At 45.8% G+C, this 23,939-nt stretch overlaps 1 protein-coding gene across 4 annotated transcripts in view; it reads right to left on the minus strand.

The window, feature by feature from the left end:
- SRGAP3 (SLIT-ROBO Rho GTPase activating protein 3) overlaps positions 1–23,939 on the minus strand; it is a 262,285-nt gene that overhangs the window by 33,222 nt on the left and 205,124 nt on the right. For 3 of the 4 annotated variants that reach the window (XM_047849973.1, XM_047849974.1, XM_047849975.1), the window contains 4 exons: positions 18,374–18,401; positions 13,305–13,407; positions 8,028–8,088; positions 6,226–6,303 (listed from right to left, as the gene is read on the minus strand). In XM_047849973.1, the coding sequence (XP_047705929.1) occupies positions 6,226–6,303; positions 8,028–8,088; positions 13,305–13,407; positions 18,374–18,401 (270 nt within the window). Of the gene's footprint in view, positions 1–6,225; positions 6,304–8,027; positions 8,089–10,193; positions 10,263–13,304; positions 13,408–18,373; positions 18,402–23,939 lie in introns of those variants that run through there. The other variant, XM_047849976.1, reaches the window with a different exon arrangement.

The raw sequence follows: 23,939 nt of genomic DNA on the forward strand, positions 1-23,939 counted from the left end.
GTTCTAAGACTGGCAAGCAGTGAGGAGCAGAGCAGGAAACTCATACTTGGATCTCTTTACTCCACCTCCGTAGGAAAAGAATGAATGTCACTGCCAGGGACTCTGCTAGCCCCAACATGCTTTAGTGCAAATTAGAGAGGGCCCCCCACTTCCTTCCTGAACCAGGTCTTGTGGCTTACAGAGCACGAACCACAGTTCAGCTCCCACCTGCCCTCCTTGCCTGAGCACCCTTGTGTAGTGCCCCGCCTGAATGACTGTATATGGTGGCAGAGACACTGATGTTCCATAGGTCAACCTCTCCGATATCCCCACAGGAGGAGAGGAGAATTCCTTGTGGGGAAGGAAGAGAGAAAACATAACAAATCATTGTGTATACTGACAAAGCACTTCTCGAGTGAGAAGCGCACTTGCACATGTGATCTCTCTTAATCCTGACAACAGCACTGCATGGCAGTGAGGAAGGCATGGTTCCAACACCACTAATCTCCCGCAAGAGAGCTGAGAGCCCAACAAGCAAAACGATTTGCCCACATTCACACAGTCAAAACAGACACTGGCAGCCCCCAGGTCTCATAATGCCTGGGAGATGTTCTTCCTTTTACCCCTGGTTTTCAAACCTATCTGTCTGCTTGCAGACCTATCTTCCTCTCTCCTTCCCTCCTTCCTTAAGAGAATGCTAGGGGCACCTGGGTGGCTCGGTCGGTTAAGCGTCCGACTTCATCTCAGGTCATGATCTCACGGTTCGAGGGTTCAAGCCTCGCATCAGGCTCTGTACTGACAGCCTGGAGCCTGCTTCAGATTCTGTGTCTCCCTCTCTCTGTCCCTCCCCTGCTCACACACTGTCTCTCAAGGATGAATAAACGTTAAAAAAAAAAAAAGTAAAACCCTAACCTTTTCATTTTCTTTTCAAGAAAAAACTTTCTCTGAATGCCCAACATATAAAACAAAGCTGTCTTAGGGGTGCCTGGGTGGCTCAGTCGAAGCATCTGATCATGATCTCACGGTTTGTGGGACTGAGCCCCATGTCCGTCGGGCTGTGCACTCACAGTGCTGAACCTGCTTGGGATTCTCTCTCTCCCCCTCTCTCTGCCCCTCCTCCACTCATGCTCTCTCTCTCAAAAATATATACACTTAAAAAAATAAAAATAAATAAAACAAAGCTGTCTTAGTTGAATTGGGAGGAGAGGTCCACACCTCCCTCCTAAGCCCCCTCTGTTCCTATAACAGCCCTTGAGGCCCCTTTGGAGAACCAGGAGTTCAAATTAGCTGTTTCCCTATTATTTACCACATATTACTTTTGTGGTCTCATGATTCAAAAGCACATGGATTTTTTCCCCATATTGCATGTTAGCAACCCTTGTCATGCACAATTAACACATGGACTTTATATATACACACATACGTGTACATATGTACACACACACACACACACACACACACAATTTGCTCTTCCTCTCCCTCCCAGAAGGCCATAAAAGGAAGCATCCAAATAGTCTCTCCTCCTGGCTTAGGCCTTTGGCTTTCTACAAGGTGAGTCAATTTTGGTTCCAGAAATGACTGGAATTCCAGAGTTCAGGATGAACAGGATGGTTCATGGGAACGATGGCCTCCTCTGGGAGGAGAATTACAGCTAAAATTCTGGGCAAGTCTGAGAGAAAGCTGTGTTCATGCTTGGCTAGCTAATGTCCTGGGGATGGGAGAATTATTACCCAACAGATCTGCCTGCGGCACACTCTCAGCCAGGTCACTGGGGCATTGCCGGGGACTTTACGGCAGGGCTGTACCCAGGGCAGAGTGCACACAGCGTGTGCTTACAGGCTCTAAGGAAACGTGCTGCCAGACCAGGGGCATGGCAGGAAGCTTGCAGATGGTTTCTTGCACAAGGGCAGTTCTCGGTGGCCACAGGTCTTCCCAAGCCCGTTCTGAGGCTCAACATGATGACCCCTCCCAACCATCTATAGGTCACAATCCTCTCCCTGGGGCAGGAGACAGATCTCTGAAGGGCCAGATGTCAAACATGTCAGACCCTCCATGCCATGACTTCAGTCTCTAATCCAAACCCTATCCTGATCTGCACAGGGTGAAAGGGCCATTGACTCCCCTTCCCACCAACCCTCCAAATAAGGAGAGACCACTGGCAACTCTCTCATAGTTACGTGCAAAGGGGACAGTGGGTTGGTTTGTGGGGGAAAAACAGAGTTTGCCCAGGAAAACTGGCCCAAGAGACAAGAGGCCAGTGTGGCTCTCTTTGTGGCAGGACAACTGCTTTCCTGCCTTTTTGCGATATTTCCTCTTCATTTTTCCAGGTTACAGAAAGATCTCAAAACTTGACCAATGAGTTTAAGGTTTGCTGACAGCAAAAAATCACATCATTAGGGATGCCCGGGTGGCTCAGTAGGTTAAGTGTCTGACTTTGGCTCAGGTCATGATCTAAAGGTTCATGGGTGCAAGCCCCATGTCAGGTTCTGTGCTGACAGCTCAGAGCCTAGAGCCTAAGGATTCTGTGTCTCCCTCTCTCTCTCTGCCCCTCCCCTGCTCGTGCTCTGTCTCTCTCCCTCTCTCTCTCTCTCTCTCTCTCTCTCTCTCTCAAAAATAAATAAACATTTTTAAAAAATCCCATCATTATCATCACCATCTCAACTAAAACCCTGGCTGACTCATGTCAGAAGAAAAAGAAAGTGGGTTTAGGAATAATGACCCAAGAATGAATTTCCTACATATTGCAATTTTTCAGAATCTTAAAGAAAACAGATCTGTGCTCCTTTGAACAGCCTCATACAAGGAACACAGGCAGAAACTTCACCCAAGAGAGAAAGAAGGGGGCCAAGAAAGAAAAGGACCCAAATCTTAAACAAATGGCAAAGGACAGGCACCCTGCAGGGACTGAGGGAGGTATATTTTAACAAATAAAAGGAAGAAAGGAAAAACATACAATGTGCTGGTTTTCGAGAGAAAATTCAGTCACAAGTTAGAGTGTGTGGGATGGAGCAGTGGGTGCAAAGAGAAATACTGAGCCGCCCTAGGCTTGGCCACCTGGTTGCCAGTGGTGCAGAGAAGTGTACCTCCTATTTTCAGGAGAGATGGGAGGTGACCCTGAGAGTCAGCTGGGCAAGGAGCCAAACCCAGGGCAGTTTGTTGGCAAACACGAAGAAACAAAAAAGAGTAAGTGGGAAATCTGGGCACTAGCCAGCCCAGAGAAGCCAGGAACAGATTTTTCTAAAAGAGACATTCCAGGGAACTATATATTTTTTTTAAGAATAAGCCAGGGTTCACCATAGGCTCAGGTGGAGCTCAAAGACAAGGCTGTTGTGGAATGAGATTCATTTTGAAATGATGGAGAGAACGACAGGAGCTGACCACATATTTGAGGCAAAGAGAAGCAGAAAACATTTTTGCAGCTGACATTTGGATCAGGTGATCTCTGCCCAGTGGGGCTCTGCCTGAGGCGACCCAAGGTCTGTTCAGAAGAGAGAAGTCTTAAATTGCATATCACCCCTGCAAGGCACCCAAGCAGGTGACAGAAGGCCTTAGAAAATCACATTCAAGAAGGAAAGAAAGCAGTGCTCTTGGGGCAGGGATAGGGCCTGGCTTCCTGCTACAAGGAAGTTTATTTACAGAACAGAGGGAAGCAGGGACATTTGAGGCAGTGGCAGTCACCAGGGTGAAGGCACTGGGCAGTGAAGCTCACCCATGAGATTCAAGGCATTCTGTGTAATGGGAAGAACCCAAGAGGATGGAACCAGCAAAGATTTCAGACCATGGCTCTGGTGATTTACAATGAACACAGGACAGTAGGGGATTTGGGGGAAATGAAGAAACAAAACATTGCATTGGGCTGTCCAGTGTTGTCAAGAGAAGCTCAGAGAATGATGAAGGACACTTCCATCAGGGAGGCTGATGGGAGATACTTCTTGCTTTCTGGCCTTTGCATATGCTATTCTCATTAGTCTGGAATGCCCTTTCCCTGCTTTTTCAGGCTCTCACTCTTTAAGCCTCAACTTGTGCTTTTCCTTCTCCAGGAAGACTTCTCTGGCTTTACTCCTTCTCCCCACCCCATCCGAGCTGGGCTAAGTGATCCCATACCATCCAATGCTTACTTACTCCATTGTCTGTTGGCTAAACTGGCTCCCTACTAGTTATGACTGTCTTTTGTTCCTGTTGTGTTTCCAGGCCCTAGTCCATTACCTAGCCCGGTGTAGGGCACAATGAATGTATGGTTGTTGGGAGGATGAATAAATGCATGAGTCTGAGCTCAGAACAGGGGGATTCTGGGGCTTCCTGGTCCTAAGTGCCCATGATCCAGGAGCAGACTCTAAAACAAGCTCCTGGGGACATCAGGAGGCCACTGAGCACCACATCCAGCCAGATCCTGCTCTCTAAACCCGGGGTGAAGCCAGAGGGCCAAAGGCCACAGAGGTCTGTGCTGGGAATTACAGCAGTGTCTGCTTGGGGCTGACAGAGTGCTTCTTCCACTCTAGAGCTAAACCTCAGGATGGAATCAGGGGGATAGTGAAGGGGTGAGTCTGCTCAGGAGGCAGCCCCTGCAGAGGAAACCCAGTAATGAGAATTCCAGGCCTGGAGCCCAGGGAGAGGCATGCTCAGAGCATAGCCAACAGGGACAAACAGAATACCTCCCACGACTGTAAGAGGATTATGTATAAGAAAGGGTAAGGAAGTGCTTTGTAAATTGGGATGTGATATACTACAGGAAAATGGGTTTGGGATTGGGGTTCTAAATTTTTTTTTTTTGGCCAAAACACTGCATAAAAAACTAAGCATTAGACCAGACGCATGAAAAAATGCTCAATATCACTCATCATCAGGGAAATACAAATCAAAACCACATTGAGATACCACCTCACACCTGTCAGAATGGCTAACATTAACGACTCAGGCAATAACGGATGTTGGCGAGGATACAGAGAAAGAGGATCTCTTTTGCATTGTTGGTGGGAATGCAAACTGGGACAGACACTCTGGAAAACAGTATGGGGGTTCCTCAAAGAATTAAAAGTAGGACTACCCTATGACCCAGCAACTGCACTACCAGGTATTTTTCCAAGGGATACAGGTATGCTGTTTCAAAGGGACACATGCACCCCCATGTTTATAGCAGCACTATCAACAATAGCCAAAGTATGGAAGGAGCCCAAGTGTCCATAGATGGATGAATGGATAAAGAAGATGTGGTGTGTGTGTGTGTGTATATATATATATATATATATATACACACATATATATACACATTGTAGTGTGTATATATATATATATATACACACATTGTAGTATATATATATATACACACATATATGTGTGTACACACACATATATATGTATATATATACACACACATACACACACAAGGGAGTATTACTCAGCAATCAAAAAGAATGAAATCTTGCCATTTACAACAACGTGGATGGAACCAGAATGTATTATGCTAAGTGAAATTAGTCAGAGAAAGACAAATATCATATGACTTCACTCATATGAGGAATTTAAGAGACAAAACAGATGAACATAAGGGAAGGGAAGCAAAAATAACATAAAAACAAGGAGAGGGATAAAACAGAAGAGACTCTTAAATATAGACAACAAACTGAGGGTTGCTGGAGGGGTTGTGGGTGGGGGATGGGCTAAATGTGTAAGGGGCATTAAAGAGGACACTTGTTGGGATGAGCACTGGGTGTTACACGTAGGGGATGAATCCCTGGATTCTACTCCTGAAATCATTATTGCACTATCTGCTAACTAACTTGGATGTAAATTAAAAAATAAAAAATAAATGTAATTTAATTTAATTTAATAAAACCTAAGCACTAGCGTATTCTAAAAGCCACTCGGTGTTATCTGTATTCTTCCAAATACGCTGTATTTTCTAAAACACAGCAGCCTTCACAGACTCCTATCATGATTTCGAGTGCTTTACTAGACCCTTTTTCCCAACAACTACCATACAGTCACTAGAGAAAGTCACTCATGTGCTAGTAAAGGTTTAACAGTTAACTCTTTGAAGGGAAAAAGACAAAGGAAGGATCTGATCTTTGCCAATTTCTGTGGTGTAAATACTCCTGCCTTGGCCGATTTCAAGCCACCAAGGTGAAGGCACTCAGTGCAAACTTGGAAAGAAATGTTGATACAAGCTGGCCCCGGCACACTGCTGCTCTAAGACGTACAACACCCATCCTGGCTTCCTATGGACACAAGCTTGAGATGGATACCTACCCCTTTCAAAAGAATTTTTTATGTCGTTGACTTCAACCTGAGATCCTGGCACTCGGAAGATCCCTTGCTGCTGGAGTCCTAAAAGAAAGGAACAAATAAACACAAAATGCCATGATGCCTTGGGCTCATCAGACCACTTGGGAACATTGATGATCCTTCCATTGCTTGCCTCTTTCTCCCACCATTCTTTTTCAAGAGTCATTCCCAATAAAGATCTCCTGGCAGAAGCCCAAAAGGGGACTTTGCAATGAACTTCAGCTGGCCAAAATACTCTGAGGCATCTTGCTTCATATGTTATCTCTTATCAGGACTTGAAGAAAAAGGCCACAAGAGGTTTATATCAACCCAGGACCAGTGAGTAACTTCCAATTTAGCCAACAGGCACTTTGCCTACCAAGTTCATCAGGTACACTGGGATCAAGTAGGTTGGCCTGAGTTTACAACCACCATTCCAGTGTAACAGCCACAGAGATTTTGAACAGGAATGATCAGTATCACTCACTCAACCATTCCCACCCCCCACCAGCAGGGACATCTTCTTCCTTTCAGAAAAGCTAGAGTCAAGAGTACACGCTGGCCTGGGATCAACGAGTTTGGGGAACATTAAATCATTAAAGAAAAACAGTCTCTTTTTTTAATGTGTTTCTATAAGGCTATAACAAAGAGGAGACCCTGATACCTGACATAATAGTAATGACAGGATTGTAATAGGACTGAACAGTCATCTATGGAATTGAAGGGATTAAAGGGGCCTCTCTCGTCTTAAATGGGAAGTAATGGGGTGACTGTGATCTTTTCCCTCACATTCAGTTTTTCTATGTAAAACAACTCTTTGCATTATAATTTAGGAAAGTGTTTACCTCTTAAAGGCAGGCTTTAAACCAAGTTTGGTCTGTACATAGTACGTGCTCAATAAAAGCTGGTTTATGTCTTTCCTTAGCCAATATCGAATTTCTACCACCTGTGTCTTTTATCCCATCCTCCTAGCTCCTTCCTATTCAGTCACACTTGTCTTCCTTCTTACATGAGACCTAAATTTATACTTGCCACGCTCTCCACTGGAGATTGCATGGCTGGCTTCTTGTACTCAAATAATCATCCCCTCAGACATGTTTCTCCTTACCTCCTTCACCAAAGCAGCCCTGCTGCCCTCCAGCCATTCTATATCCCCTTTTAATTAGTTTCTAGGCATTGCCACTACCTGAAATTGTATTATTTATCTACTTATTTCCTTGCCCTTCTAATTGGTAACATAAGCTACCTAAGGTCTGCACCTCCCCTATCTTAGGCATTCAATGCCTGTATTCCTCCCCATTGTCAGAACAGTGCCTGCTCCGCACTCTGAAAATACAGTTTTCGAGGAGTGAGTGAATGAATAGATGGAGGTGCAAAGAGGCACAGGGGATACCACGGTCGGCAAATCCCAGACCCTGTATTTCCTTTATGGAACTTACTGCAATCAAATTGCTAACTCATTGGTTGGCTACATTCAGTGCTCGGAGCACAGAGCTCTGACGTGGGGCAGGAGAGGGGTAGGAACTCACATGATCCTCCTACCCATGCCTTCCCTGACCCTCTATTCTCCTAGATCCTGGGTGTTCTCACCACCACCTTCTGTCCCCAGACATATGAGGCTCAGAAGAGCACTCAGCACAGCAGCTGTGCCAAGAAGCATTTTCTCTCTAGGAAGCAGGGAAGTAACAGGAAGCCTTCCAAGATGAATTAGCGTCTCATTTCCTCCGACAACAGCCCAGCACCTGTTCTGGAGATGGCTGAGAACACTGCCCCAAGACCGAGCTTACCATATAAATTGATGTACCGGATGCAGCTCTCGACTACAAGTGGTATAGCTTGTCCTGAATCCTTAAGAAAAAAAAAGAAATTGTGAGTTGTACTGGGCATGGCAGCCGGCAGAGGAAAAACGACAATGCAGACACAGATTATAAACTCAAGCCAGAATATTAGTACCATCGGATTAGTAGGAAAATAAGCAAGGAACTGCTAATCCTAAAGTCTCCACAAACAGTTAAAATAGAAAATCTCCAGTTATGTGCAGAAAAGACATAGCTATGATAATTTTAAAGAAATGCTCTGTCTTCTTACTCAGCTGGGAAGAAATCAGGACTCAGGAGGTTGACAGGCACATCGGGGAAGGGGAGGGAACCCACCCGACAGATAGGGTTGGAGTTTGCTCTTGAAGAGAGCTCTGCCTTCACTCCACTTTGCCCCACTCAACCCGTATCCTCCCAGTGCTCGAGCACAAAAAGGCAGGATTCAAAGGCCTCCTTCTAGCATGGCAGTATCTAATGCTTGAATTAAGAAGAACACACTATGGGAGGTAAGGATGGCCCCAAGGGTCCTTTTGAGCTCTGAGAAAGGAAGGCCAGGTCTACTCCTGAGGTTACAATCTAAACATCCAGGCAGATGCTCTGTTTAACAATAAATATGTTACGAGAAAAAGTTCTGGAAACAGCTAATGTCAGCCATTGACCATTGAATGGCCAACCTTAGTCAAAAAGGCTGTATAAGACACAGCTCTAAATACACACGTCTGTGGGGGAGGTGGTGAATCTACTTCCGATTACATCTTCCTAGATGGGCCCATGGCCACAAAGAGCTGGGCAAGGGGTAGTTTTCTCTTGGATGCCATGATTGGTTGATCTCTCTGTTATTTTGGGTCACTTAAAGAACATAAAGTCATTTTTAAACTGTCTTTAAAAGAGGCCAAATTAAATCACTAGCCTCCTCAGGTGAGGAAACAATAAGGCATATGTAACATGCTCTCGTAAAGGGACAGGAAACACCCACAGATTTCAATGCCTTTGGGGTTTCTCCACACCCCACCTGTGAATTCACACCTTGATTAACTACAGTCAGGGAGAGGATAGAAAAATGGACCCTTTGGCAATAGGCATGGTGAGCCCTGCTCTAGAGGTCAGTACTAAAGACAGGTTCCATTCAGTTGAATGGAGCTAACGGACCTTTCTAGTAAATACCTGGTTCCTGGTTCGAGCATTTCTTCTTCCTCTGATAACAAAAAATAAACAGGCAGCAGAGCAGGAGAAAAAGAAAAGATTATGCAGGAGTAAGATCAGTTAGAGTAAGCAGATCCTTCAGAGTCCGTGAACGCCGAAATGCAATGGCAGCCAGCAACGGTCCTGGGGAGACTGCCAACCAGTCTGCCGATGGGGAGGGCCGCCCGTGCACCTCAGGGCCTCGTAGGAGCTCTGCACCCTGCCCCCAGCTAGCCTCCCAAGGTGCCTGCCTCGGACACCAGGTGGCAAAGGGGACTCTATCAGTCCTTGTCAAGTGCAGAGATGTGTGTACCCAGGTGTGTGCTCAGCCCCTTCTCCTCATCCCATGTTTAGCTTCTCCTCAACACAGGGGCTGTTACTCATCGATGGGCAAGGGCCCACCTAAGACACCTTAAGGTTAGCCCAGCTGCCCACAAAAAGGAGGGCACACACCTTCAGGCATCTACTGTAACACTGTCCCTGGAAGTCAATTCAGGAAACCTCATTCTTAGTAAAAAGCTAATTGTACCAAGACTGTGTTTATTAGGTGCCCTCTGGATACAACCCGACAGGACTCCACCTGATTCCACATTCGAACAGCTTCCCATGCTTTCCTACCAAACACCCTGGGTACCTTTTCCTGGGTATCCATTGGCTTTGCTCTCCTTCCTACCCCGACCCTCACACTGGCACCGAGAACACCTCAGGGAACCCCAAAGCTGAGAAAGGCCTGCGGAAGGGAGGGCAGTAAAGAGTCAAAATGTTGTTATGATCTTGTAGGTAGCACTGGAGCCTTTCCTTTCACTAAAGCCACTGACGCCACCCATTTTCAGGGGAGCACGGTCTGTTCGTTCTTCCATATGTGCAGCAGTCAGGCTCTGGGGTGGGTGCCACGTCTCATCCAGGCTGCTTGAGAGGCTGACCTGAGACAGCGGAGGATGGATGCCTTCTAGCTGGTGACATCTGTCCAGTACCCAGCATCTAAACAACTAGAATTGTATGTTGGCTAAAACGACCTGAATCCTAGAATGGAGCAAACAGCCTGTCAGATGGGACTGTATGAACAATCTCCTAAAGGCTAATGACAACAACAATGGCTAGTATTTCCATAGTGCATACAGTATGCCAGGAGTACTCTAGAAACATGGCATATATTAGTCCATTTGATTGCGTCACACATGCATGAGGTAGGTAATTAATATTCTCATTTTATAGAAATGGGGTGAGGGCTCTGCCTCCCAAAATTTATAATAAAATTTAAGTGGGCTTCAAAATTTATAATAAAAATTGGGTTTCCTTCTGGCTGAGAGGAACAACAACAACAAAAAAATCAAGGATGTTGAAAAGGATGTTCCAAAGACCCTAGAAATCTATAAACGTATCCGTCATTCTTAACCTGGGGATGCTGCCTCGTCCCACTAAAACCCTCATCATCACGGAGTCCCAGGGATGTTATTTTACCAAAAAACCTTTCACAGGTTTGGCATTTCAAAGCTGGGTGTTCTCCGATCATGCAGAATCTTCTTCCAGACGGCATGTGAATCATACGAGAGAACTACACTCCATTCACAAAGGCTGAAGGACTGAATATATCATAACTGCTTTCTCATTCTCTGAAAGTGAATAACCCTTAAGGCGAGCCCTGCTGCATGTAAGTGCATCTACACACTGCCTAGTCATAGCAGGCACACAGAAGAGTTTGTTGAGCTGCCCTGAGAGTTTGTGGCATAAGTACAGTGTGACTAGGAGGAAATGCAATCGTGTTTAACAAATATACCATATTTTTTTTTCCAGCCAAATGAGTGTTATTCTTCCGAGTCCCCTGAGGAAGAGGCTGGGCACTTATTCCAACAGTGTGACACAGGCTAAGTGGCTTTTCAGAGCCGGACAGCCAGCCCCTCTATAGCATATGCCTCTTGCCATTTTCTACCTCCAGGGGTGTGGCAGCGCTGAACTGAAGGATGCTTTTCCTTCCAATGACCAGGGCGTCCATTCTGATACGAAGTTTGGGCACCACCGACCAGGGCCATGCTACAGGCTCTGAGGAACACTGACCAATGGCAGCCTTGACAGTATATTTAGCATAAGAATGTGGTGGCTTCCCAAGGTGACTTCCTCCGGGTGCAAACGTGTGGTTGAAGAAGTTCTGATGTGTTTCTCAGGAGGAAGAAGGTCAAATTAGTTGGCAGTCACACACTGCATGTCGGAGCTCTCTATTGAAAGACTATTTCATTAAACAGAACACCGAATTTTCAAGTCTTGTTGGATAGGAGTCAGTTCCTTCCAAGTGCCCTGACTTATCACCAGTTTCCAAAGAGCTGGGCAAATCCAGGAAGGCGTGCCTGTCTCTGGGCCTTCATTCATGGTCATCCTTCTTTCAGGGACTTCTGTCCTGCTCCTCTCTGCTTTATTCCTACCCTTTTCTCACCTCCCCCTGCCCCCCTGCCCAGTGCCCCTGCAGAAGTCTCCTGTGTTCTAAGGCTCCCAGTTCTTCTTGCTCTGAGCTCCCATGGAACTTACTTGCAGTAATTCAGAGTGCGCATCCTGAACCACCTTAGCTTTCTGTGCTGAAAATCTCCCAAGCAGCCCTATATGCTCCTTAGAGGCAGGGAGAATAGCTAATGTTCCTTTTGGTCCCCTCTCAGCTATGGGCAGTGGCTTTTCCGAGGGTAAGGGTGGACTCAGAAGAAGTCTTGGTGGAGACAGGAAGGGAGATAAAGAAAGAAGGACTCGATGCAGCTGTGTCTTCCATGACCTGTTGGATGGCAAACTGCTCACTCTGGGTCCCCTCCAAACAGTACCTCTTTCCTGATGCACCCAGGGGCACCCCTCCTTTTTGGATCCTCTGTGCCTCACCTTTAGGTATCCTAAAGCACGCCTTGCTGCCCCTGGACCGTCCCAAATGGTCCCCTAATGTTCCACTGTCCCCTTCCCTACTGTCCCTTCCCCAGAGCTCAGCCCATAGGCAGAGACAGCTCTGGGACCCAGGCTGGCTCTGCTTACCTGGTCCCATGCCTGCCCCCTCACCCCATCCTGCAGGTCCCGTGCGCAGCCTGTCAGGATGGAGGAAAGAGTACACTGAGCAGGGATAGCTTCCATCACTCCTAAATTGTCAGCAAAGCCGAAGAGCATTTAGTTTTCTCCTGCTTGACACCAGCCTTCTTTTCTGCAGCAAGTGTCTTTGCTGGATATTGGAGGGCTCTCAGATAACTGGCAGGGACCTTCTCCCCTGCTCCCCCTAACTAATGTTTCTCAAGCATCTCCCTGCCCCCTGCTTCCCTTTGCAATTCTGTGGCCAGCTTCAGTGTCCTTGAGCCATTCATTCTATCTGGGATGCCTTGGTCCTCTGCCCTTTGCATCCAGGAGGCAAGAAAAGAGAAAGTCACTGAGCTGCAACACTTTCATGTTTAGTTTAGGATGTACAGGGTTAATCTAGAATTCTAAAGGGACTACCCCAGCTCAATGCCTAACAAGAAGCAAAACAAGGTGGGAGAGTTTTCTCTCAAACATTTTATGTGTTTCCTTTGCTGCTATAGTCTCAACCAAAATAACAACAACAACAACAACAACAACAACAATAATAATCAGTTGTATAAAAATACACTCTTATCTGCAGGATTTTCTTTGTGTTGCTTCTAACCAATAGCCTCTTGGGAGGCATGGATGTGAAGTGAGGCAAGGTAGTTTCTCTAACTGTCCCTCAGGCCTAGCTAGGACTGTAGTTCCTGAAGCAGGAAAGCATGGCTGGCGGGGACCACTGCACTGGCATTTCAACCCCACTTGGACTCCATGGGTTTCATCATGATCGATCCCTCCTCTAGGGCTGAGGATCCCGGGAAGGCACTTAGGATCAAATGGTCAGAGACAAAAGTAGTCTGCCTAGAAGCCCTTACTGAAGCTAAGAGCAGGCTTCAGTGAGGAACTAGCTTGCTCCAGGGCTGGGGCCAGGGCACGACTGAAAATTCTGGTTGGTCGGGGTAGGGCTGTTGGCCAAGGGGAGGAGGTGGAGAAAGGCTGCCATTACATTGGGCGCATTCGCGGACTCCGTGGCTCCCCAGCAAGTACCTTAATAAACGCTTCCATACAGCCGTTAAATAGTTTATGGCTACACACTGAGAGAGGCCTAGGTCTCCTCATTTTCTGTGGTTTAGGGGGAAGGCAGGGGGGCCTAGGGAAAATGGAACAAAAGAAATCAAGAAAGCAACCAACGCAAACATACAACTGGGAAAGACGCTCTTTAAAACCCATGGCTGAAGGAGAACACAAAATGCAAATGGAAACCCCTGAACCCTCAGCACATTGGTGTCCAATGCTCCATCTGAAGGCCTTTGGATGTTTAAGGGAATCTTAATTTACCCACAATGTCAGGCAGGAGCAATGCTCGCATAACACAGATGCATTCTAGATCACAGGGGGGAAATAGTATGTATCCAGGAAACCACTGAAACCCCAATCAGAGGCTGTCATCCTGCAAAGCTGACCAGATGGAGGAGGAACCAGGGGACAGAGATGTAATCTGTAGCCTGAGAAAGCAAGACACTTTCAATGATGATTGGAAGGGTTAATTTTCATTATTTTGGCTTAAATTCATCACTGCGTCTCAACTCCCAATGTACCAGGGCACTGATCTTTCTAATGCCTCTTGGCATTTCAAATGCACTTGACTAATCTTTATTTCATTGATCTAAGAGCTAGGCAATTATTATTCTCATTTTAGAGATGAAGATACTGATGCCTGGAGGGAGCCTACAGCTTCTTTGGGGTCCCCAGGTGACCCGAGATAATGATCATATCCTGTTCTTTAGTCAAGTACACTTTTGATTCAAGCGCTTTCAAATCCATTATCACCCTTAACGTCAGCTCAACCCTGCATATACGGCCCCATTTTATAGAGGCAGACTCTGAGGCCCAGAGAGGGGAACTGGCAGAGCCAGGCCCCAAACTCAGGCCTCTATGGCTCCAACGCCAAGATTTTTCCCAACTGGGCCAGTCATGGAGCCTTAGGGCACTTTTTCGTTTCCAGCCAAGGACTCCATCCATCCCATTAACCCTTGCCAGCGGAGGACCCAATGGGTCAGGTTGAAAGTGTCTTGCTTTACTTTAGGATCTCCATTCCCTGTGCTCCACTCTTGGCTACAGGGAGGGGAAACCATACCACAGTTCACCAGCAACAGTGAAACAGCCACAGACACTGGACCAGTTTCCAGAGTTGCTCACCATGCATATACCTGTGTTGGCTTATTTGCTCATCTTTCGCCACCCAAGTTGGCCTGACTCAATGCTGCCAGCCTTCCAGGGCAAAGGGCTTTCTGAGGTTAGGAGAAGGGCCCCTAACCAAGAGAGGCAGTTCATTTTCAAATGGCTTGGTTCACAATTTAGGGAGCAACAAGTGGGGACCCAGCCTGGCACAGCTAATGTCCACACGTGACGAGCAAAGACCTGGTCCCCAAAGTCTTGATTGATTTCTGTGGACGGGTAAGAAATCTTATGGATTGGGGTGCCAATCAAGGTGAAAGAGGTTCATGCTGCCTCTGCTCACTGGCCTCATTGTGTTGTGCCTGTCTTCTTCAGCAGCCCAGCCATCTAGGGGAATCTAGTGAGCTTCTCCTACGTGTTTGAGTACTGAGCAAATGCTGCTAGCTCCAGGACATGCATGGGCAAAGACACAGCTGAATCCAAATATCATGCCACCCAAACATTGGAACCAAAATAACAGCACAGACCAAAATTTTGAAAAGAAACAACAGGCAAGACTATTTCAAGCCCATCTTGGATCTATGTCAATTTGGTTAGCTAAGTCCATGTCATTTCTTTTTTGTAAGTTACTGAATTTTTGAGGATGTGGGTATGTGGGGGTGGTATTTCTGGCAAAGGATCCGCTTTGGAGCTTCCAAATGCCAAAAGAGAGTGTAAACAATGTGACACAAGGCCATAGGTTTTAAATCTTGGGACTAGGAATAACTTGAGGATATAGCAACTGTGCCACCTCATCTCCCTAGTGTTTGGGGTTTCTATTTGTGAGCATTCTTAGATGGTTTCCTTGTCTCATGCGTGATACCCTCACGACAACCCTGTGAGGCAGGCAAGACTTACTAAATCCACTTTAAACATAAGGCAAATGAGCCCATGAGAAATTAAGAAACTTCCCAAGGGGCACACAAAAAATATGTGATTGGGGCTAATTCAGCTCTTCCTACTCCAAATTCTGTTGTGAACGTGAAATTGGGAAGTTGATTTTATCCCAGAGCATCCAGCAGTCGCTCTAAATTATCTATTAAACTCCCATGGCCAGCAAAAGTAGAGATTCTTAATGTAGGTGTTGGACACCCAATACCAAAAATTCTAGGGTGGCCGGCTGAAGGGTTTCCTTAAAATAAGTGTAAAGGAGTTTTTTCTTTAAGTTTAAACAATGGAATAAAGAGGGAAAAGGATACTTTTCCCATTTCTCCTGCCTATTCCAGAAAGCAAAGGACTGCTCAAATCACTGGGATTTCTTTATTTGTGTGGTGTTCTGTGCACTGACCAGAAATCTCTGACAAGGAAACGTAGCTATCCCAACTTTGCATGACATCAAATCAATTTTGACTTACTGAAGTGCTGGGTGGGGCACAAAGTGGGGAGCAGGGGGGCAGCTCAGCCAAGGAAAGTGGGGCAGCCTAAGCCTTCCATCTCTTCTGCTGCTCAGTTGCAGAGCAAAACGGAAAGAAAGAAAGAGAGAGAGGCAGGGAAAACAGGAACAGAGAAAGCCACAGAGAGGAAGAGAGAGAAACCAGAGACCAATGTCCCCTTTCTGCCTTTCAACCAAGATGAAAATTAACATATACTGGCAACATAGGAATCAGCCTCAAAATTATTCTGTGACCAAAAGGGTAGTGATTAAAATGTTCCCTAGATAACCCAATACATGTGCGTGTGAACATCCAAAATGGTGGTAGTGCACTGTGGTTCAGTGGCAGTCAGGCCCCTGGAAGCTGTGCATGAGTACGCATCAGGTTGCATCTATCTGGACAAGAAATCTCAAGTGATTTCACGGCTAATCCACACCATGGGGACAAGCCAACCTGAGTTAGGGAAGCCAGTCTGTAGTTAAAATAATCACAGTTAAACCCTATACTTGTATCTGACCGTGCCATTTATTCATATACTTTTCAAGTGCACTCTTGCACCTGGTCTGCCTATTTTACAGGGTTATGAATTGGGATTATTCTAAGTTCTTAAGTGTGAGAAAAAATGTAACATGTTGCAGCCCATGTGCAAAAATTGGTCTGTCTATACAAGGCCAGCAGCAACTTGGCTGAGGGGACCTGCTCAAAGGATCATCCAAAATGACACTAACGTTGGGCAGGAAATTGTGGAAGATACAGAGAGCCATAGCATAGAAACATCTTACCCAGGGCCTTTAGGATTAAATTAAAAACCACTTCAAGTTGGCAGTGCATTGTACAATGAATTTAAAATGATTTTTGGAAGGGGAAGCTTTCAGTTTACCAACAAAGTTGCCTCTGACCTTGGCCAAGGGCCAGAGTACAGATGGCTGGGTTTGCAGTTTACTATATCTAAGTGGGAGGTCTGTAGTCCCAACTTGTATTTCCCAGGCCCTAGGTTGAAGAGGGTGTGGAAGACTATCTCTCAAATGGCTTTATTTAAACAACAACAACAACAACAACAACAACAACAACAACAACAAAAACATCAACTTTTCTCTGAGGTAGACCCTGGGCCCTGGCCAAGGGTTCGATTACAGATTTCTCATGAAATCTGCTGGAACCATCTTCCTTTGCATGAGTTCTAGGAATTAGGAGGAAGTGAGGGATGGCTCAATTCATCCCCCATCTGTTTTCCTATTTGCAGACTTTGGTGTAAAATGTGGCTTCTGTTGTTTGGGGACTACAACAACATCCTCTTGCCAGAAAAATGAAAATAAGTAAGGAGTTTGTTTCTGAAAGGTTCTTAGAAAGTGACCCTGCACATCTGCTGGCCCTTGTACAGGAAGGTCCTTGCCTGGCAATACGAATCATCCAGATATTCCCAGACTGCCAGGGCCCAGTGGAACAGCTGCAGAGCTGAGCTTCTGGAAAGCCCTCAGTCTCCCCCACCCTGGGCCCAGCAAACTGAAAGCCTCAGAGCTTTCCAAGCCTCTTCTCAGCCAACTCTCATCCAGATGAGCAGGAGGGGGGTTGAGGGTTCATCTTTCCTCTTGCCAAGTATAACAGCTTTCCAGGATTCTGGGCCACTGGCTCAATTTGTGTTGGGCAGTGGGATAACTATTGCTGGGAACTCAGAAAGGGATGGGCTCTAAGGAACAACTCAGACAGCAACACGGCTGCTTATGTATTTCAAAACTCTGAAAGTGGAGGAAAGGTCCAGTCACTGAAAGTCAACCCCTCAGCTACCAGCTGCTGAGTGGAAAGTGTTCACTGGCTCTCGTCTGCTCAAGGAAAAGCGCAAGGGTAATGTTGAGCAAGCTGGAGAGAAAGCAGAAGTTGCCCATTTGTTACTTTCCCAGCAAAGGGCTCTCCCATCAGTCCATCCAAGTGCCCATGAGGTCTGAAGCCAGGGTGCGGGCAGTAGGGGCGTCTGTGCGCACTGATGTGGCTCTGCACATGCATATGCCCAGGTGTGTGCCATACGAGCCAAATCCAAAGCCTTGGCAAATGGGGACCCCAGGATGGGCCCTCCGCCCGGGCCGGACAGTTTGCTCAGCAGCCACAGAACAGATGGGGAAACAGGTCAACAGCTACCCCCACAGCCTCTGGCTTCTGCTGTCCGTCTTCAGCCACTCTGCAATATATATTACTGTCCCACCAGATGGAAAGCGCCAACAGAACATACCCCCACTTTCCCACAGCAGCTAGGAAAGGCGCCTCCCCCGCACCGGCCTGTAGGGGGCGTGGCTTCACCAGCACAGTGTTAGGACAAGCAAAACAGCCAGCCTTCTCTCTTGCACAGCCACACCATCCCCACTGGAGACACTGGGGAAAAGCTAGACCACTCTTAAGAACAGCCCAGCTTCTCTGAGCTCCTCGGCAGCATCTGCCTTCCCACCTTCCCACCTTCCCGCCTCTCCTGCACCTCCCCTCCACCCCTCCCACCTCAGGCAGCAGGTGGAAACAACCAAGATCCCTAGCTCTTACCTGGTTGTGCCGCATTCTGCTCTCTCCCCTGGAAAGAAAAGTATACATTGATGTTAAATTGTTTTTTTTTCTTTTTTAACCAGCAAACATTCATCTTTTTCTAAAAAGAAGAAACAACTGAACTTAATTATTTGTGAAATGGGAAATCTAATTATGCCTAAGTAATGGTCTGCTGGAAAGAATGGAGTCTCATTAAATCCCCAGTGCCTCCTACCTATAAGGCTATGTTCACATAAATTTCATTTCATGTTGTTCATGTATGTTTTTTTTTTCTTTCCAGCAATTTTCCAACTGCAGCCTGCTGACCACATGCTTTAGAATTTTCTGGGGATGTTGTTAAAAATGCAAGGTTTTTTTGCTTTCCCATGAGCCTCCTGAATCAGAATCTCTGAGCTAAGAAGCCACGAATCTGCATTTTAACAAGCACCGTGGGTGATCCCTTCTCTGCCTGCCAAAGCTCGAGAACTCACACACTGCTTTATACCAACAAAGGTTTGTGGAGCACCTGTCATATGCTTGGCCCTGAAAAGCAGCAGCCAGAAGATACCTTCTTGTTATTCCTCAGCCCAGCCACATCCCCACCCCGACCCCTCCTGCCTTCATTCTCAGCTGAAGACCTCGCTTCCTTCCCTGGAGAAGAAAATCAGTAAGACGGGTCTTGGCATGCCTCCATATGATGCACCCACCTACCTATGCCTGCCCATTCACGCTCTACCTCCCGTCCCGGTACTCTGGGGAAGCATCCCAATTCTGCCAAAGCTCAGACCTTCTGCCCGTGCTCTGGGTCCTACCTCTTCCACCCTTCTTGGGGCCTCTGCTTCTGCAAGTGTCCCCCTCGACACCTCTAACATCACCAATCTCCTTTCTTCTGGATCATTTCCATCAGCATACAAACATGTTCTGGATAAGTATAACCTAGTTTTGAAACCTCCCTGGGCTCGCTTTCTCACTCCAACTCCATTCCCATTTCTCTCCTTTAGAGCAAAACTTGCTGAAGGAGCTTTATAGAGGCACTGTTGCTTCCCCCACTCACACCACTGCAGCTGGCTTCTGGTCTCACCATCCACAGAGACTGCTTGCTCTGTGTGGCCGGATCCACTTATCTTCTGCGTCTTCTCTGCTCTTATCTGACTTCTCAGCACCATCAACTCAGTGAATCACTCTCTTCCTCTTACCAAGTGTTCTCCTTGATTTTCATGACTCCACACTTGCCAGGTGTCCTTCCCACCCTCCAGGCTGTTCCTCAGTTTCTCTTGCTGTCTCCTCCTCATCTGCCCCCAGGAGGTACACCCAGCTCTCTTTCTACACACCCTCTCTGGGTGACCTAAGTGCTGACTGAGGACTCCCTAATCTTACCTCCAGATCTTCCATTCCCCTGGAATTGCAGACTCCAAGTCACTGCCTTCCCTTTTATTTTTAATGGCTTTATTGAAGCATAATTTACATATCAAAAAATTCACCCATTTGAAATGTATGATTCAATGATCTAGTAAATATTCAAAGTTGTGTAACCATCACCACAATTCAATTTTAGAACATTTCCCTCACATGGAAAAGATTCCTCAGGCCAATTCACAGTCACTCCCTCTCTCCCTCTCCAGCCTATGACAACTGCTCATCTATCCTCTGTCTATGGATTTGCTTATCTGGACATTTTACAAAAATGGAAGCATTCAATCCACAGTCTTTTGTGTCAGCTTCCTTCATTTAGCATATGCTTTTGAGGTTCATCCATACAGCATGATTCAGTACTTCATTCCTTTAATGGTGCAGTTGAGAACCTCTAGGCCATGCTGTCTAATAGAAATATAATGTAAGCCACGATTTTTAGCAGCCACATTAGAAAAAGTAAAGATGGGTGCCTGGGTGGTTCAGTCGGTTGAACGTCCAACTCTTGATTTAGGCTCAGGTCATGATCTCACAGTTCATGAGATTGAGCCCCAAGTTGGAGCCTACTTGAGATTCTCTCTCTCTCTGTCCCTCTGCCCCTCCCCTGCTCATGCTTTCTCTCTCTCTCAAAAAAATAATAATAATAATAATAATGAGAGGCGCCTGGGTGGCTCAGTCAGTTAAGCATCCAACTTCGGCTCAGGTTATGCTCTCACAATCCGTGAGTTCGAGCCCCGCATCGGGCTCTGTGCTGACAGCTCAGAGCCTGGAGCCTGCTTCGGATTCTGTGTCTCCCTCTCTCTCTGCCCCTCCCCTGCTCATGCTCTGTCTCTCTCTGTCTCAAAAATAAATAAAAACGTTAAAAAATTTTTTAAAAATAATGAAATGAAATTAATTTTAATAACATATTGTGTTTAACTTTATACATCAAAAATATCACTTCAATGTATATTAATATAAAAATTCATAAAGTATTTCATATAGTTTTTGTATTAACTCTTTGAAATCTTGTTTTCATTTTATACATCTTAATCCATACTAGCCATGTTTCAAGCGTTTGATAGCTAGATGGCTGGCAGCCGCCATACTGGACAGCTCTAGACTCTAGAATCCCATCCAGCATTCACGTGAAAGGACTTTTTTTTAAATAATTTTTTAAGTGTATTTATTTTGAGAGAGAGAGAGAAAGACAGTGTGAGTGAGGGAGGGGCAGAGAGAGAGGGAGAGAGAATCCCAAGCAGGTTCCACGCTGTCAGCACAGAGCCCAATGCGGGGCTCGATCCCACAAATTGTGAGATCATGATCTGAGCTGAAATCAAGAGCCAGATGCATAGAAAGTACTTTTTAAAAGAAAGAACCGAGCATTTATTTTCTCTACAGAAAACAATACCAAATGAGGATAGGGGCAAAAATGAGGGGAAGAAGAGAGTAACAGAAGTCTGAAAATAAAACACAGCAGGGAATCAACACACAATTCTTTAATTCCTAACCAATGCCACAAGCAGTTACAAGGGTTACTACATTTGGTTGAACTGGAGCCAAAGACCAAAGCAAGAAAGGCGAAAGGTTAGACAAAATTGACATATCTCTTATGCATAATCTTATTATGTGTCTGTAGTCTCAGACAAACTCCCACCAGACGCCAATCTGAGCTACAGGTTTCATACAGACCCAAGACCCCGAGTTGCAGCTAAAGCAACCCACGAAAGGGGTCGGCCGATGGCCTGCATTAACTATAAAACACACAATTTCCCTTATGGCTGCAGTAAGCTGTGCAACTCTGACTCCAAAGGGGACCTACGAGGTGTTTCCTGTTCCACCCTCTCTTAGTTCCAAAAATGCACACTCCTCTATGTGCTCATTAAGGTCTAGCCACCCTCCCCTTCTTTTAGTCCTGACTCACCATGTTCCTTCCCACCTTCACACATGCTGTTCCCTCTGCCCTGACACTCTTTCCTCAGTTGTTCACAGGGCTGATGTGTTCTCACCCTTCAGTCTCAGCTTGAACATGACCTCCCCCCTGAGGCTTCAGTGCTCACCCAACCTAAAGCAGGTCTCCTCTCCCACCCCATCCCCCATATGAACAATTGTTCTCTATCTCAGCCCCAATTTCCCATTCATGGCACTTAAAATGGTTGTAATTCTTTATTTAGTAGTTTGTTTACTGTTCGAGGTCTCTGTTCCCCATGACAGCAGGAACCTTGTCTGTCTTGTGTTCACTGTTCTCCCCCTCCAGGCTGAGCTTAGCATCTATGCTTTGGACAATGGATGGACAGATAAATGGACAGATAAGGGCAGAAAGGGGAGAAGTGTGGAGGTAGGAATCTAAGTGTTGAAGTCCTGCAGTGCAATGTCAGAAACATACTCAAGGCAGACTTTCCTCCAGCAAGGAATCAAATATATTCCCTGTCAGCTTTAGACTCCTATTCTAGCTCTCAAGAACCCCATTACCAACATCTTTCGGAATCTGTTTTCGCAACTCCTAGAAAATATCAGAAATCAAAACTGTTCTGCCCTTTATCTTCTGAGACCCACTGGGATTTTTAAAAATATATTTTATAGTTAGTGGCCCAGTCATTTTCAGAAGGTCAGACTGTCTGGTCCTGGCAAACACTGGCTCTATAATGTGCTATTAAATCTTGGTCTGAAAAGGTTATGTCCCATCCCTTTTATAGACAATGCACTATTCATTCTTGAGAGGCTATAGTAAATTGAAACATCACCCATATCTTGGGTATAAACCCTGGAGCTTATAGACTACCCAGAGCAGTAAAAAGGTCAGGGATCTAAGACTAAGACAGGATGATAAACTAAGAATCCGATGGCCAAAAACAATGGCATAGCAACAGCCAAGGGCATATAGGGTGCGTTCTTGTTCCCAAGATGTGGCTGTGATGTTTACAACACGGAATGCCACTTTGCAGGGCACCTAGAAGCTTTTTGACTTATGTGTCTGGGATCAATCATGTTAAAAACTTTGCTTCTGAGTGTGACCTAAAGACCATGTGTTTCCTCTAACTTGTGGCTTCTTTGAGCCATGCTGTCAAAACATGACTTAAGAGAAATGGATTACATGACACATTTCATTAAAAAAAACAACAACAACAAGAAACAAGCTTTGTATCTTCTTAATCAAAATATTCCACTTGGCCCCATATTTCTCACCTGCTTCCAAAATTTCCAGACTGCCCCTCCCAATACAAAATAGCCTTCAAAGGGCATAAAAAGGTCACTGATGCAGGTGTAATCCTACCCCGGCCCACTCTTAGGGAAGCTTTCTACTGAATGGAAGAATCAGCACGCGCAAGAAGAGGTGAATCGTCTGTTGACACTCAGAAAAATAAAGGAGCCAAGATCTTGAGCTTGCTTTGGCCTGCTTAATTTCTTCCATGTCCGCTTTGCCCAACAGGCAAGAACGTGACCAATCTAAGTCAGTGCACGTTCTCCCCTTTCACCCGGTGCCCTAAGAATCCACATGTACATTTATCAGGCAGTGGGGATACAAAAGTGACTCAAGATGTGGTCTCAGCTGCGGTTCTTTCCAGTAATTGGACAATTTGTTAACTTTAGAAATAACAATGGACCAGCGTTTATTACTTGTAACAAATACTCCATACTCACTTATGATGAGTTGTTAATGTCAATTAACAGGAAATACTGGATGTGGCATCTATGGGAACTAGCTGTACTATCTTTGCAACTTTTCTGTAAATCTAAAACTATTCTAAAACAAAGTCTATTAAAAAAAATCCTCACCCAAATTGACCAGTCTAACAAGGCCCATCCCAGTATTCAAAAGAAGCACAAAGCTTTTCCATTGCTGGCTTACTAGAGAATAGGACTGAGATTCTTCTGGATGGCTCTTTCTTTCTTAGCTGCCCTTACACTTCGGAAGCCACATTTTCCTGCAGTTTTTCATTGCTATTCAGCCTAAAACTCAGAAGGAGGACTGGTAAATCACATCTTGGAGCAAGGTATAGCTGAAGGCTAAGTGAACTTGGGAGACCAAATGGGTCAGGGGTTATGCCAACCCAAACTAATTTTTATTATTATTTCATCAAGGCTATTCATTCAGGCAAGGGCAGTAATAAACGGTTGCATCTGATAGCACACATGGGTGAGCTGGAGAGAAGCACCTTCTCATCTGGGATCTTATTTTCTAAAAGAACATCTACTT

This window comes from Prionailurus viverrinus, chromosome A2 (genome assembly GCF_022837055.1).
Source record: "Prionailurus viverrinus isolate Anna chromosome A2, UM_Priviv_1.0, whole genome shotgun sequence".
In the NCBI taxonomy this organism is placed as follows: Eukaryota; Metazoa; Chordata; class Mammalia; order Carnivora; family Felidae; genus Prionailurus; species Prionailurus viverrinus.